Genomic DNA, 15,656 nt, shown 5'->3' with positions numbered 1-15,656 from the left:
AATACAGCAATTTCAAGATCCTTTTATTTCTGTCTTCTTAAAAATTGCCATGGCCAAAAGGACACCACAGAAAATACACACTGCAAGTGGGAAATTACATCATTAGCTGGTTGCACATGTGAGACTCAGGCTGTAATTCTATCTGTCAGTTGTGCAGGGGTTTTAGTAAAATTCAGTTGGTAAATTTCCATCTTCTCTGATGTCTGTCAGTTGGTCCTGAAGACAAATTAGAAGGTGTTGCCTTTCTCCATTTTTAAGAAATGGGTTTTAAACACACTGTAATTATCCTTTGGTCAGGTTATTTTATAGGTGGAAATTTAGGGTAGGAAATTCTGAGAGTTTTAATAGACAATACATTTTTGTCTTTTTAAAAATTTTATTGTATTTTTTCATTACCATTTAACTCACTTATACCTCCATCCTGCCTGCCATCACCACACTGCTCTCCATGTCCATGAGTCCTTTTTCCTTTTTCTCGATCCCTCCCATCTATATCTTTTTAAGTAGAAAGTAATGTGATAATGGAAACATTTCCAAACACAGTCTTTACAGTAGTCTCAGTCTGGGACACCTTCCTCTCCAAAGCAGTTTATTTGTCCTGCATTGCTCAGACACCATTTTTATTGTGGTGGGACAAACTCAATGTTCTTTTTTTCAACTCCCCAAACACCCCTTATTGAGTAGCATAGCATTTGAACATGCTTGTCAGTACAGCAAAGGACAGCACTTTTGTCTTTTTGTAAAGAAAATGCAGAATTTATTTAAGTTTGACAACTTTTTAAGCATTTTGTTATTATTTAGAAACATCTGTATGATACAAAGTATTTTCTTAGTCATTATCCATCATATCACAAAATATTGTAAAATTTCTACTTTTTAAGAAGAGATAATCTGTAAGTCCATTTAATACATCACAGATACTAGTTGTAGGTTGTGATGTGCTAGTCACCTTTGCCATTTTCCTCCATTTTGATCATGTGATGACTGAGTACACAGAGCTTGCACGGGCCACACCAGACATTTGCAGGAAATGAACTAGACCTGAGACACCAGGATCAGTCAAAGAGGCATGGTCTGCAAAGTGATTTTCTAGATAAAATAAAATTACAAACCCTTCCTCCCTTTTCCTCCAATAATTTCTATAATTTCTAAAATGCATTCCTTTCTGATGTAATAAGTTCACTAATGTAATCATTTCAAAAAATTTTAAGGATGTTTGAACATCATTTAGAGATGTTTTCTCTATATGTTGGATCCTGTACTTGTGATTCACCCTAGTAAATCTTCATTTTATCTTATGGCATTGAGAAACATTTTAGGTTCAATAACAGGAGGAAAATTTACTTCTCTAGCCCTTAATACTGGCCTGAGAGACTTAGTAAAAATATATATTCTAAACATTCTCTGCTCGCATTTGCCATTAAGCAGAAGAACTACTAATATCTCCTTGTTTTTATTGATAATCATCTTTCAGGACATTACCCCAAAATGTGAGTGTGGATTGCTCAGTTAATTAATATAGATTTTCACAATGTAGTTACATGAAATATTAGTTACAAAGACATTCTTTCGGAATGGATTTAATGAAGCTTTGTGTGTCTGCTACTCTGTTTATACTATAGTCTAGTGAAGGCAATATCTGTTGGCCCAGAATTTAATATTTAAGTGTTGGCCTATTGTTGCTTGGTATGTTTTCTTGCTCTGCAGAAAATATCACTCTCTTCATTTTTCCTGCATTGGAATAGTAACTAAGTGCAGGAAGTGGATTTTGTCTAAAAGATGGCAAAGTATCTGAATGTGTTAACGCAGGGGTGAAAGTCTTTTAAAAAGTTTTTATTGAATTTATTGGGGTGACATTGGTTAATAAAATTATAAAGTTAGATTCTGTTGCTGCATTTCAACTTCTGTAGGTGTTATGCCAGTGATGATGAGATGAGCTAAGTCCTGACAGTAAAAGGAGTCAAGTTGTGCCTCCAAGAATCTTGTTTTTCTCTTAATATGTTTTCACTGCTCTCAATGCATGTGTCTGTCTAGTGAGCAACATGAAGCAAAGTAAGAAACTGAAACCAAAACCAAAACAAATCTGCCAAGTTTGTCACACTGCCCCTTTCTGTTTTGGGACTTAGGGAATTTCCAAGAAGTACATGGTTGTTTAACTTTGTGGTTTGTCTTTCCTCAGCACTCTGACCACTCAAATCTCACCTGCATTTTCAGTCTTGCCTCATTTCAAGGACAAATCTTAACTTGAGAAGAAGCAGTTTCAAGAACTCAGAGCAATTAGTGAACAAAACATATGACATACTGAGCAAGAATTATGCTTGTGGATTTACATATTCTCACTTGTCACACGGCCCTACGAATTTGATGTCATTTACTCCCAAATGCACATGAGAAGAAATTACTCCTTAACTATCTACCACGTGCATCTCAGAACTTTGAAAAAAAGTATCGAAGGGACAAATGATCTCAGGAGGCAAATTTGGTATCTCCAATCATACAGGAGAAATATTTTCACACCATACTGAAGACAGGGACATATTTCAAATAACCATGTGTGAGGATTGATGTCTATATATGGTTGAGTCTTAACAGGGAAGTTATTCTCAAATATTAGTTTGTAGATTTAATTTAATTTTTTTTTTCAATTACAGTTGTCCCATCTTTCCCCCATATCTCTCCCCCACCCAGCCCACCCCTTCTCCCACAATCATATCCCTCCCTGTTGTCCATGTCCATGAGTCATTTATACACATTCCTTGACTAGATCTTTCCCTTACTTATCCCCCTTCTCTCCCTCCCCCCAACCCCTTATTGACTGCTATTCTGCTCTTTGTTCTATTTAGTTCCTTTGTTTGTGTTGTTCTTTAGTTTCCTGTATTAGGTGATATCATATGGTATTTTTCTTTCTTTGCCTGGCTTCTTTCACTGAGCATAATTCTCTCTAGTTCCATCCATGTTGTTGCAAATGGCAGGAGTTTCTTCTTTCTTTCTGCTACATAGTATTCCATTGTGTAAATGTACCACAGTTTTTTGATCCACTCATCCACAGACGGGCACTTAGGATGTTTCCAGCACTTAGCTATTGTAAACAGTGCTGCTATGAACATAGGGGTGCATAAGTTCTTTTGAATTAGGGTTTTAGGATTTTTCGGGTATAATCCTAGTAGTGGAATTGCTGGTTCAAAAGGCGGTTTCATTTTTAGTTTTTTGAGGTAATTCCATACTGTTTTCCATAGTGGCTGCACCAGTCTGCGTTCCCACCAACAGTGCAGTAGGGTTCCTGTTCTCCACATCCTCGCCAGCACTTGTTGTTCGTTGATTTGTTGCTGATGGCCATGCTGACAGGTGTAAGGTGGTACCTCATTGTTGTTTTTATTTGCATCTCCCTGATGGCTAATGATGTTGAACATTTTTCCATGTGTCTATGGACCTTCTGTATGTCCTCTTCGGAAAAGTGTTTGTTCAGGTCCTTTGCCCATTTTTTAATTGGGTTGTTTGTTTTCTTGACGTTGAGTCGTATCAGCTCTTTGTATATTTTGGAAATCAGTCCCTTGTCTGTGATGTCATTGGCAAATATGTTTTCCCATATGGTTGGTTTCCTTTTCATCTTGCTGATGTTTTCTTTTGCTGAGCAGAAACTCTTTAGTTTGATGTAATCCCATTTGTTTATTTTTTCCTTTATTTCTCTTGCCTTAGGAGATGTATACGTGAAGATATTGTTATATGAGATATCTGAAATTTTCCTGCCTATGTTTTTCTCTAGGACTCTTATGGTGTCATGGCTTACATTTAAGTCTGATCCATCTTGAATTTATTCTCGCGTGTGGTGTAAGTTGGTGGTTTAGTTTCATTTTTTTGCAGGTCCCTATCCAGTTCTCCCAGCACCATTTGTTAAAGAGGCTCTTCTTACTCCATTTTATGCTCCTTCCTCCTTTATCAAATATTAGTTGACCATAGAGGCCTGGGCTTATTTCTGGACTCTCTATTCTGTTCCACTGATCTATATGTCTGTTCTTATGCCAGTACCAGATTGTTTTGATCACAGTGGCTTTGTAGTATTGTTTGATATCTGGTGTTGTGATTCCTTCTGCTGTGTTCTTCTGTCTCAAGATTGCTTTTGCTATTCGGGGTCTTTTTTGGTTCCATATGAATTTATGGAGTATTTGTTCTAGGTCTGTGAAATATGTCATTGGTATTTTAATAGGGATTGCATTGAATCTGTAAATTGCTTTGGATAGTATGTCCATTTTGATGATGTTGATTCTTCCCATATAGGAACATGGTATTTGCTTCCATTGATTTGTATCTTCCTTAATTTCTTTCTTCAGTGTTACATAGTTTTCCGAGTACAGGTCTTTTATCTCTTTGGTTAAGTTTATTCCTAGGTAGTTTATTTTTCTTGTTGCTATAGTAAATGGTATTTTCTTTTTTGCCTCTGTCTCTGCTATTTTATTGTTGGTGTACAGAAATGCCTTAGATTCCTGTATATTTATTTTGTACCCTGCTATTTTGCCAAATTCACTTATTATATTGAGTAGTCTTTTAGTGGAGTTTATAGGATTTTCTAGGTATACTATCATGTCATCTGCATATAATGATAGTTCTACTTCCTCTTTCCCAATTTGGATGCCTTTTATTTCTTTTTCTTGTCTGATTGCTGTGGCTAGGACTTCCAACACTATGTTGAATAGTAGTGGGGAGAGTGGACAGTTCCTGATTTCAGGGGCAATGCTTTCAGTTTTTGCCCATTGAGTATGATGTTGGCTTCAGGCTTCTCATATATAGCCTTAATTATGTTAAGGTATGCTCCCTGTATTCCCATTTTGCTGAGTGTTTTCATCATAAATGGGTGTTGTACTTTATCAAATGCTTTTTCAGCATCTATTGATATGATCATGTCATTTTTGTCTTTCATTTTGTTTAGGTGATGTATTATATTTTTTGATTTGCGAATATTAAACCATCCTTTCATCCCTGGGATGAATCCCACTTGATCGTGATGTATGATCTTTTTGATGTATTGCTGGATCCTGTTTGCCGATATTTTATTGATGATTTTAGCATCTATGTTCATCAGTGATATTGGTCTGTAGTTTTCTTTCTTTGTTGTGTCTTGATCTGGTTTTGGGATTACGGTAATACTGGCTTCATAGAGTTTGGGATTTTTCCCTCTTCTTGGATTTTTTGGAATAGTTTGAGGAGGATAGGAGTTAGTTCTTCCCTGAATGTTTTGTAGAAATTGCCTCTGAAGCCATCCGGTCCAGGGCTTTTGTGTGCAGGAAGATTTTGGATTACTGTTTCAGTTTCCTTCTTTGTTATTGATCTGTTGAGACTTTCCACTTCTTCTTGATTAAGTTTTGGAAGGTTGTATGTTTCTAGAAATTTGTCCATTTCATCTAGGTTGTCAAATTTCTTCCCATACAGTTGTTTGTAGTAATTTTTTACTATTATCGTTTGTATTTTAGTGGTATCAGTCGTGATTTCTCCTCTTTCATTTCTGATTTTGTTTATTTAGGTCTTCGCTCTTTTTTTCTTGATGAGCCTGGCTAGAGGCTTGTCAATTTTTTAAATTTTTTTGAAGAACCAGCTCCTAGTTTTGTTGATCTTTTGGATTGCTTGTTTAGTCTCTATGCCATTTAGTTCTGCTCTGATCTTGATGATTTCCTTCCTTCTTTTTGCCCTAGGCTTTATTTGTTGTTGTTCTAGTTCTTGTAGTTTTAGGGTTAGATTTTTTATTTGAGATTCTTCTATCCTTTTCAGATATGCCTGTACTGCTATGAACTTCCCTCCTAGGACTGCTTTTGCTGTGTCCCATAGGTTTTGGGCTGTTGTATGTTCATTATCATTAGTTTCTAGAAATTTCTTGATTTCCTCTTTGATGTCATTGTTAACCCATTCATTATTTAATAGCATGTTATTCATTCTTCATGAGTTTGGGTGTCTGATTTTTTTCTCTGAGGTTCATTTTTAGTTTTAAGGCATTGTGGTCTGAAAAAATTCTTGACATAATTTCAATTTTCTTGAATTTGTTGAGGCTTGTTTTGTGTCCTACCATGTGGTCTATCTTTGAAAATGTCCCATGTGCATTTGGAAAGAATATATATTTTGCTTCTTTGGGGTGAAAAGTTCTATATATATCAGTTAAGTCCACGTGGTTTAGTGTGTTGTTCAATGCCTGTATATCCTTGGTGTTTCTTTGCTTTGGTGATCTGTCTATTGTTGATAATGGAGTGTTGAAGTCCCCTACTATGAGTGTGTTGTTGTTAATATCCTTCTTGTGGTCTTCTAGTATTTTCTTTATGTATTTGGGTGCTCCTATGTTGGGTGCATATATGTTTATCAGTGTTATATCTTCTTGATGGATTGTTCCTTTAAGTATTATGAAATGTCCTTCTTTGTCTCTTTTTATTGCCCTTCCTTTGAAATCTGTTTTGTCTGATATGAGGACTGCTACCTCGACTTTTTTTTACGGTCCGTTTGCTTGGAATATTTTTTTATATCCCTTTACTTTCAGTCTGTGTAAATCTTTTGTTTTGAGGTGTGTTTCTTTTAGACAGCAAATATGTGGGTCCTGTTTTCTTATCCATTCCCTTACCCTATGTCTTTTAATGGGAGCATTTAATCCATTTACATAAGGTTATTATTGACGTGTAGTTATTCATTTCCCTTTGTACCTCTGTTCCTCTCCTCTTTTTTTTTTTCCTTCTTTTTTCTTAGAACATTCTCTTTAGCATCTCTTGCAATGCTGGTTTTGTGGAGATGTATTTTTTTATTCTTCCTTTGTCTGGGAAACTCCTTATTTTGTCTTCCATTTTGAATGAGAGCCTTGCTGGGTGGAGTATTCTTGTTTGTAGGCCTTTGTTTTTCATTGCTTGAAATATTTTAGACCATTCCTTTCTGGCTTGTACTGTTTCTGTTGAGAAATCGGTCGATAGCTTTATCGGAGCTCCCTTGTATGTTATTTGCTGTTTTTCTCTTGCTGCTTTTAGGATTCTCTCTTTGTCTTGGAATGTTGCCATTTAAATTATGATGTGCCTTGGAGTGGATTTTTGGGGGTTCCTCTTCATTGGAACTCTCTGTGCTTCCTGAACTTGTATAACTTTTTCTCTCATCAGGTTTGGAAAATTTTCTGTCACTATTTCTCCTATCAGTTTTTCTATTACTTGTTCTTCCTATCCCTCTTTAATTCCAATTATTCTGATATTGTTTTTCCTTATGCTATCCTGTAATTCCCTTATTTCTTCTTCATACTTTTTTAATCTTTTTTCATTTTGCTCTATTATCTGGGAATTTTTCTCTTCATTATCTTCTAACTCACTAATATGATCCTCTGCTTCGTTTAGTCTGCTTTTGACTGATTCTACTGTGTTTTTCAGTTCAGAGATTGCATTCTTCATTTCTTTCTGGTTCTTGTTGATAGTTTCTATGTCTTTTTTTATGCTGGTGTAGTTCTCTGCAAGTTCCCTGTAATTTTCTTGGAGCTATTAGTAACCTCCTTGGAGGTTGTCATAGTTGTTTTTGAGGTTTTTGAGCATATTGAGCTTCTTCACCACCATAGTTTTGAATTCCGTGTCTGACATTTGGGCTATGTCTGTTCCATCTACCTCTCTTTCTGGGGATTCCTCTTTTCATTGAGATGTTATTTCTACCTCTTACCATGTTGGATTCTTGTTTGTTTTTATTTTTTGGATTTGTCTGCTTTGACTTCCCAGCTTTGTTGTATGAGATTCTTTATAGGAGATCTGGGTGTTTCAGTGGTGCAGTCTCTGATCTCCTGAGCCTGATGTTCTTGGGTTACCCTTTATGTCGTTTGTTTATGCTGTCTGGTTATATTTCAGATGCTCTTTGGTAGGATCTTCCTTCTGGCTAGTTGATTGAGAGTCACTCTATCCACTTTGTCTTCAGGTCTTTTGTGGAGATGTTGCACAGCAGCACGCTGTGTTCTATCCTTCAGTGCCAATGCCACCTGGTCGAGTCCCGTCTCTGCCAGCGGGCAGAGATTTGCTCTCCTCCTGAGTGCTCTCTGGGGAAGCCTGTGGTTGCTAAAAAGCCTTTGTGTACTTCCCTAATTTAATTTTTTATCAAGTAAGATATTATAAGTTTGAATTTAGTGGTAGCAAAAAGCATAGAAAGAAGATCTTCCTCTATGTCATGTCTGCCTATGGCTCACTACTCTCAAATGGTAAAGCACTAGAGCTATCTGCTGTGCTTTGCTGTGAAACCAGAGGGTTTTTTTCCATAAAAATAGTATGAGGTACTTATTCCAGTCTTCTGTCCTTCTGTGACGACCACAGACCAGTGTTTGTACCTGACCATCATGCACTGGTAACTTAGAGTTAGTGTTTACAAAGCACTATGCATGCAACCACAGTGGTTTCCTACCAATGACTTTTAGTGTACCATTCAGTTTGTGTCTGGCTAATTTTATGTCACCTTGTTGACCAACTTAATCTTCTCAAGGAGCATTATATTAACATATTATTTAGGGATATTTGGTATAGATCTTCCTTTTCTTTCATACCAAAAATGATCAGACTCTCAAAAACAAAAACAAACTCAAGAGAGGATACTCCCTGGGTGAATAAAGGATTATTTTATAAAATATTTGTTTTCATCTGTGGCTTCCATATTGAATATTATCTGTGTAAAGAAGCACTGTGGATCCAATTAATACTGCATTTTATTGTAGGTGTGATTACTTGATTTTCATATTCACCTAGAATAAGGTTGTCTATTGAAGTTTTGCTTCAATAAGATATATCATTCAGGGCTTGCTGGTATCATGCCCCAACCCAGCAATTTTCAACTTTTAAAATCTCATGGCACACATAAGTTATTTACTAAAATCCTTTGGCATACCAAAAATATATTTTTGACCAATCTTATGAAATATAAGTATAATTTTGATTCATTCACACTGGGTGACTATTGTATTAGTCGTTGTCATTTTTTTATTTGACAATCTAAAGGAAAAGAGGTCAGTGCCCCTGACTAACTAGTCAGGTATGGCATGTTTTAAAAATTTTTGTGGCGCACCAATTTAAAATCACTGCTCTAATTTGACACCAAGATAGTCATGCTTGAGACTCCACTGTTTTGTGGAAAGATGTATTACACATTTCAATTGAGAATTATCACTGGCCTATTTTGTTTAGTGTTTTCTTATCTTTTATTTATTTCAATTACAGTTTACATTCAATATTATTTTATGTTAGTTTGAGGTGTATAACACAGTGATTAGACAATCAGAGACTTTACAAAGCGATCCCTCCAATATTTCCAGTACCCACCTGGCTCCATATATAGTTATTATAATATTATTGATTTGATTCCCCATGCTGTGTTTTACAATCCTGAGATTATTTTCTAACTATTTTGTACTTCTTAATCCCTTCACCTTTTCACCCAGTCCCCCAACTTCCCTCCTCTGGCAACCATCAGTTCTCTGTGTCTATGAGTCTGTTTCAATCTTGGCCAATTCCTGATGATGTTAGAGAAGGTTTCTTGATTAATAAAAAACAGTGACATTAAGGATCGCCAACTCAAGGTGACCCATAATCTTAATTACATTTATCTGTAGGCCAAGGAACAAACTTTGACCATAAAAATGGTAGAGCTCTTAGCTTACCTGACATTTTACAATTAAAAAGAATTACTCACTTCTCAATCACTTGGAAAAACAGCTTTTCCTGATAAATGACATAAAAGAGAACTTGAAAAAAAGCATAATTCATTTTTTTAGTATTCTAACTCATTTGTTTGAAAGGCTAAGGCATAAATCAAATATTTATTTTTTAGAACATGCTATTTTTTGATTATGCACTTACAATTTTTATTTTATGGTCTTTCTATTTGTATATAAATTACAGGGTTTATTATTAATGGTTTTCTCTTTACTCATAAATGTGATTGCCGGTAGCTTTGCACCACAAGTAATCTAGCAACAGGTCAGCTCTCCAGCAAGTAAGAAATGAATGCAAACAATGTATTATGAAGAAAAAAAAAAGAGTTCTACTTCAGAATATTAAGTGCACATGTACTATTAAAAATTAAGCTGAAATCTTCTAATTTGGGGGAAGTTACAGCACAATGGACATTGAGTTTCCTAGTAAATAATATATTGCCTTCATTCAGAAAAATATGGCATCTGTTTCAGACCTCATGACAGTTGACAGGTAGTTGACAGAATGTATGTAGGTGAGACCAGTATCTTGGCATGTCATCATTGTTTGGTGCATGAGTTTACTGGATGGAGTTTCCACTATAAACCTTCCTGACATCAACGCTTTGCTAATCTCTTAAATATTTTTAGAATAAATGTTTTGTTTTACTTTCAGGGCACTGTTCTTATAGTTTTGCACCTTCAGGGGGTCAGTTTCTTGAAAATACTACAAAATATTTCACCTTGTGTTTCACATGTTAAGATGCAGGTATATTTAATATTGGTTTCTTTTGGTGGAATCAACTTCTACAATTGCTGTTTATTTTCACCAAGAGAATAACTCCTTGCTGTTTAGGTTGTAAGGCCACATGGAAATGTGTCAGGTGTTAGGGAAAGCTGGGGCTTACTGGGACTGTCACTTACAGGGCAGACTCAGGTCGGGAGGGGACACCTTCCACTACACAGCACACTGCTATCTGTGCCAGAAGTGTGATGACTCAAGCCCTTCTCAAGCTGACAGGAAGCTCACTGCACTTTCAGAAACCTTAGAGGCCTGTGGAAGACTAGAATAAGGTACCACATGATGGGTACCTTATTTAAATATACAGTTGCACTGGACATACAACTGTGCATTTAAAAGTAATGCATAGACTGTAAAAACTGGCAGCATCTGCTCTCTGCTGATGATTTTTCTTCCCCCAGCTATCCTGGGTTTTTAAAATCTAACCTTAAATTACTCTGAATTGTTGTAGTCACCACTGAGATATGAGCTTACCTCTGCCATCTCTCTCATGGACCTCCCAGATTGCCCCTCCCTGGCTAAGAGGAGAATAGGGTCAAACCTACTTAAGATCATCTGATTTCACCTGTATTTGAAATGTTGCGCACTTGCATTATTTGGATTGAAGTGACTTGCCTTAAATATGAAAGAATATTCTTTGCATGAGAAACATTCATCTACCCTTCAATACATACAGCTACAGTTGGGTAGACTGGTAGCATAGAATTTGTACCCAGAATGTTGGGACAGAATCCCATGGCTTCCTTGTGTGGATGTGACTCACCCCAGCTGGAGTTATTGGCCAGGTTTCAAGAAACTGACATTTTAGGTGTGACAAATGCCCATTCCTTCCCCTTCCAGCAGGATGTCCCAGTGGGTGACAGTGTGGAAAAAAATGCCAACTTATATTTGAGAAGGTCAAGTTCCTAGAGGGCAGGAATGATCTTATTTGTGATTTTAGCCAGTATTTACTGCAGTGCCTTATAAATTGTTAGCTTGCAAAAAATGATTCATTTTTTTTTCCAGTTAGCATTTCTAGGTATATTAGAAAAATTTGTAACAACCGCTGAAATTAAGAAGTCCAGTTAGCATTTCTAGGTATATTAGAAAAATTTGTAACAACCGCTGAAATTAAGAAGTACAGAATATATGTTAAAAAGAGGTAAAACTCTTAAATAACATATGCCCTTACAGGAAATAAAGTTCAACGGTCTGCTATAGACATAACTCGTTATTATGAAACCACTGTTGTGTTGTGAATTTGATTGCAAAGGGACGTTGCTTTTCTTGTAGGTGTGGCTGCAGAAGTATGGTTACCTGCCTCCAAAAGAGCCTCGGATGTCGGTGCTGCGCTCAGCAGAGACCCTGCAGTCTGCCTTGGCGGCCATGCAGCAGTTCTATGGCATCAACATGACGGGCAAGGTGGACCGGAACACCATTGAGTAAGTCGTCACTCTTGCATTTTTTCTGTGGGCTCTTGAGCCAGACCATGTTGTGTGAAAATCTGTAATGAACCCAGCAACCTCAAACTGGGTTGTGCTATTCTCATGAACTGTCCTCTGTAATTTAATTTTTTAAAACTTCAGTCCTCTGAGATGTCAAATTTACTCATATGACTTTAGCAGCATATTTTCAAAATAGGAAAGAAAATGAAAAAGGTGGGGGGAGTCGCAGTGGGCCCAGTTGCGGCCACTACAAGAAGAGGGACCATCAGTGATGTGTTGGTGGTTGTACAGCTGGGGAGGGCATACAGGCACATCTCATTCCTGAGTAATGTCACACTAGCCACTTGGAAATGACCAAATTAAAATATTGACCCAATGAAAATGGAAACAGTATAAATCAGGACTCGTTGGGGAAGAGGGTAGCAGAGAGCCAGTCATTAGTTTATTAGCCTCCCATGAGCAACAGTTCTCTGTGTTAAATCAAGGAGAGATTTTCCCTTAAAAGTCTCTGTTTTCAATTGTTTATTAACTCTTTAATAATGTTTGTCATTTTATTAATTCATCAATCATTTCTTCATATTTATATTCAACCAATCATTCTTTACTGGGCATTTTATCTATGAAAGAGGCAGAGACAGCCTCAGAGGACTTGGTCTCTTCTTCAAAGGGACTTGTACATAGTCATGAATTATTTCACCACAGGTGCACTGGAATTTCCCAACATGATGAAAAGCATTGCTTCTGGAGAGCACAAGAGGAAGTGATTAATTCCTTCAGTGCAGGGAAGCTTCGTTTGTGTTTACTGAGTCCTTGACTAAGTAAAGCTCTCTCATCGTTTACTGTAATCATCATATATCAACCGTCCATTGGAGGGAAGAGAGGGATGCATTTTTTCTATCATTTTAAATAAAGGAACAGTCATAAAGAAACAGAGTCCAAGGTAGCTGAAGAATCTGGACCTTTTGATGTTTAGTTGGGGAACGTTTACCATGCTGTATCTTGATAAGGGCACATTTTCTTTTTTTTTTTTTTTAGGACTCACATGAGGATATGTTTATGGATTTTAGAGAGAGAAGAAGGAGGAGGGGCAGAAAGACAGAGAGAGAGAGAGAGTGAGGAGGACGGAGAGAGAAAGAAACATGGATGTGAGAGAAAAACATTAATCGGTTGTCTCTCGTACAAACCCTGTTTGGGTATTGAAACCACACCTAGGTATGTCTCCTGACTAGGGATCAAAACCACAACCTAGGTATGTGTCTTGACCTGGGATTGAACCCACAACCTTTTAATGGACGGGATGACACTCCAATCAACTGAGACACCCAGCCAGGGTAGGGCACGTTTTTCTTTTTAAACTTTAAATACCGAAATATTGGGCTCAGACATACATAACTAAACCTGACTTATTGAACTAATTAAATATGTAATTTTTAAATTATATTTTTTGCCTTCTAATGCTTAAAGCAGATATTCATCATGCTATTTCTGTTTCATTAAAAGGACATGATACCTACAGCCAACATTATACTCAGTGGGAAAAAAAATAAAACTTTTACCCTAAGATCAGGAACAAGACAAGGGTATCCACTTTCACCATTTTTATTCAACATAGTTTTGGAAGTTCTAGCCACAGCGAATAGACAAGAAGAAGAAATAAAAACATCCAAATTGGAAAGGAGGAAGTAAAACTGTCATTACTTGCAGAGGACATGATAGTGTACATAGAAAACCCTGTAGACTCCACCAAAAACTGCTTACCTAACAAGTGAATTTAGCAAAATAGCTGGGTAAAAAGTCAGTATTCAGAAATCAAAGGCATTTTTGTATCCCAACAATGAAATATCAGAAACAGAAATTAAGAAAAAAATCTCATTTACTATAGCAACAAGGAAAATAAAGTACCTAGGAATAAACTTAACCATGAAGGTAAAAGGCCTGTACCCAGAAGGCTACAGAACACTGAAGAAAGTAATTAAAGAAGATATAAGTAGAGGGAAGCATATACCATGTTCATAGGTGAGAAGAATCAACATCATTAAAATGTTCATACTGCCCAAAGCAATTTATAGATTCAGTGCAATGTCTATTAAAATACCAATGGTGTATTTCACAAACCTAGAACAAATACTTCAAAAATTTATATGGAACCAAAACAACCCCAAATAGCCTGAGCAATTTTGAGAAAGAAGAACAAAGTAGGAGGGATCACAATACCTGATATCAAACTGTATTATAAGCCCACTGTAATCAAAACAGCCTGGTACTGGCATAAGAACATACATATAGATCAACGAAACAGAATAGAGAGCCCAGAAATAAACCCATGTCTCTATGGTCAATTAATATTTAACAAAGAGGGTAGGAGCATAAAATGGAGTAAAAGTAGCCTCTTCAATAAATGGTGCTGGGAGATCTGGACAGGGACATGCAAAAAAAATGAAACTAGACCACCAACTTAAACATACACCAGAATAAGTTCAAAATGGATAAAAGACAGGAGTGTAAGCTGTGACACCGTAAAAGTCCTAGAGGAAAACATGGGCAGTAAAATTTCAGATATCCCACGTAGCAATATTTTCACCAATATATCTCCTGGGCAAGGGAAATAAAGCAAAAAATAAACAAGTTGGGACTACATCAAACTAAAAAGCTTCTGCTCAGCTAAAGAAAACATCAGCAAAATGAAAAGAGAACCAATGGTATGGGAAAACATATTTGCCAATGAGAGATGTATATTAAAACCACAGTGAGATACCACATCACACCAGTAGAATGGCCATCATTAACAACAAATCAACAGACAATAAGTGCTGGCGAGGATGTGGAGAAAGGGAATCCTAGTGCACTGTTTGTGGGAATGCAGATTGGTGTAGCCACTTTGGAAAACTGTATGGAATTTCCTCAAAAAACTAAGAGTGGAATTGCCTTTTGATCCAGCAATTCCACTGCTGGGATTATACCCAAAGAATCCTGAAACACCAATTCAGAAGAACCTATGCACCCCTATGTTCCTTGCAGTGCAATTTACAATAGCCAGGTGCTGGAAACAGCCTAAGTGCCCATCAGTAAATGAGTGGATCAAAAAACTATGGCGCAGTTAAACAGTGGAATACTATGCAGCAGAAAAAAGAAGGAACTCCTACCTTTTGTGACAGCATGGCTGGAACTGGACAGTATTATGCTAAGTGAAATAAGCCAGGCAGCAAAAGACAAATACCATATGATCTCACTTATGAATAAAACAAACAAAAGAGCAAAATAGAACCAGTGGCATGGAAACAATGAACAGACTGACAGTGACCAGAGAGGAGAGAGAAGAAGGAGAAGCAGGGAGAGGAGGGGAAGGGTTTAGTCAAGGAACTAGTATGAACGACCCATGGACATAGACAACAGGGTGGGAATTTACTGTGGGAGCGGGAGGAGGCTGGGACAGTGGAGAGCAAGGGATAAAAATTGGGCCAACTATAATAGGACAATTAAAAAAACACATGATAAAGACTTGGAGAGTAAACATCAAAACAGTTTGAAAAAAATAAACATGTTACCTCTCCAAGCATTCTTAAGAGATACATAAATATTAACTTTGATATACATCTGGGAAAATAGAATCAAGATTTAATGCATTCTGTAATAATGAGAAACTTATTATCAATATTGGTAATAAAATGTGGATATTTTCCACTGGTTGCCCCATAATCATTTCAATTCTCTCTTCAAACTTTCATTTTAACACACAATGAATCTTTTGAAAAATCTCCAGGTTTCTGTA

General features: G+C 36.7%; 1 protein-coding gene across 1 annotated transcript in view; it reads left to right on the top strand.

The window, feature by feature from the left end:
- The window catches only part of MMP16 (matrix metallopeptidase 16), a 311,468-nt gene that overhangs the window by 139,710 nt on the left and 156,102 nt on the right, over window positions 1-15,656 (top strand). Inside the window, exon 2 of the mRNA XM_090282917.1 lies at window positions 11,736-11,884. Coding sequence (XP_090139043.1) covers window positions 11,736-11,884 — 149 coding nt within the window. The remainder of the gene's footprint in view (window positions 1-11,735; window positions 11,885-15,656) is intronic.

The sequence above is a fragment of the Furipterus horrens genome, unplaced genomic scaffold (genome assembly GCF_987537825.1).
Source record: "Furipterus horrens unplaced genomic scaffold, mFurHor1.1.pri manual_scaffold_7, whole genome shotgun sequence".
Lineage (NCBI taxonomy): Eukaryota > Metazoa > Chordata > Mammalia > Chiroptera > Furipteridae > Furipterus > Furipterus horrens.
The sequence above is the reverse complement of the archived record's forward strand: the minus strand, read 5'-3'. Positions and strand labels throughout refer to the sequence as shown.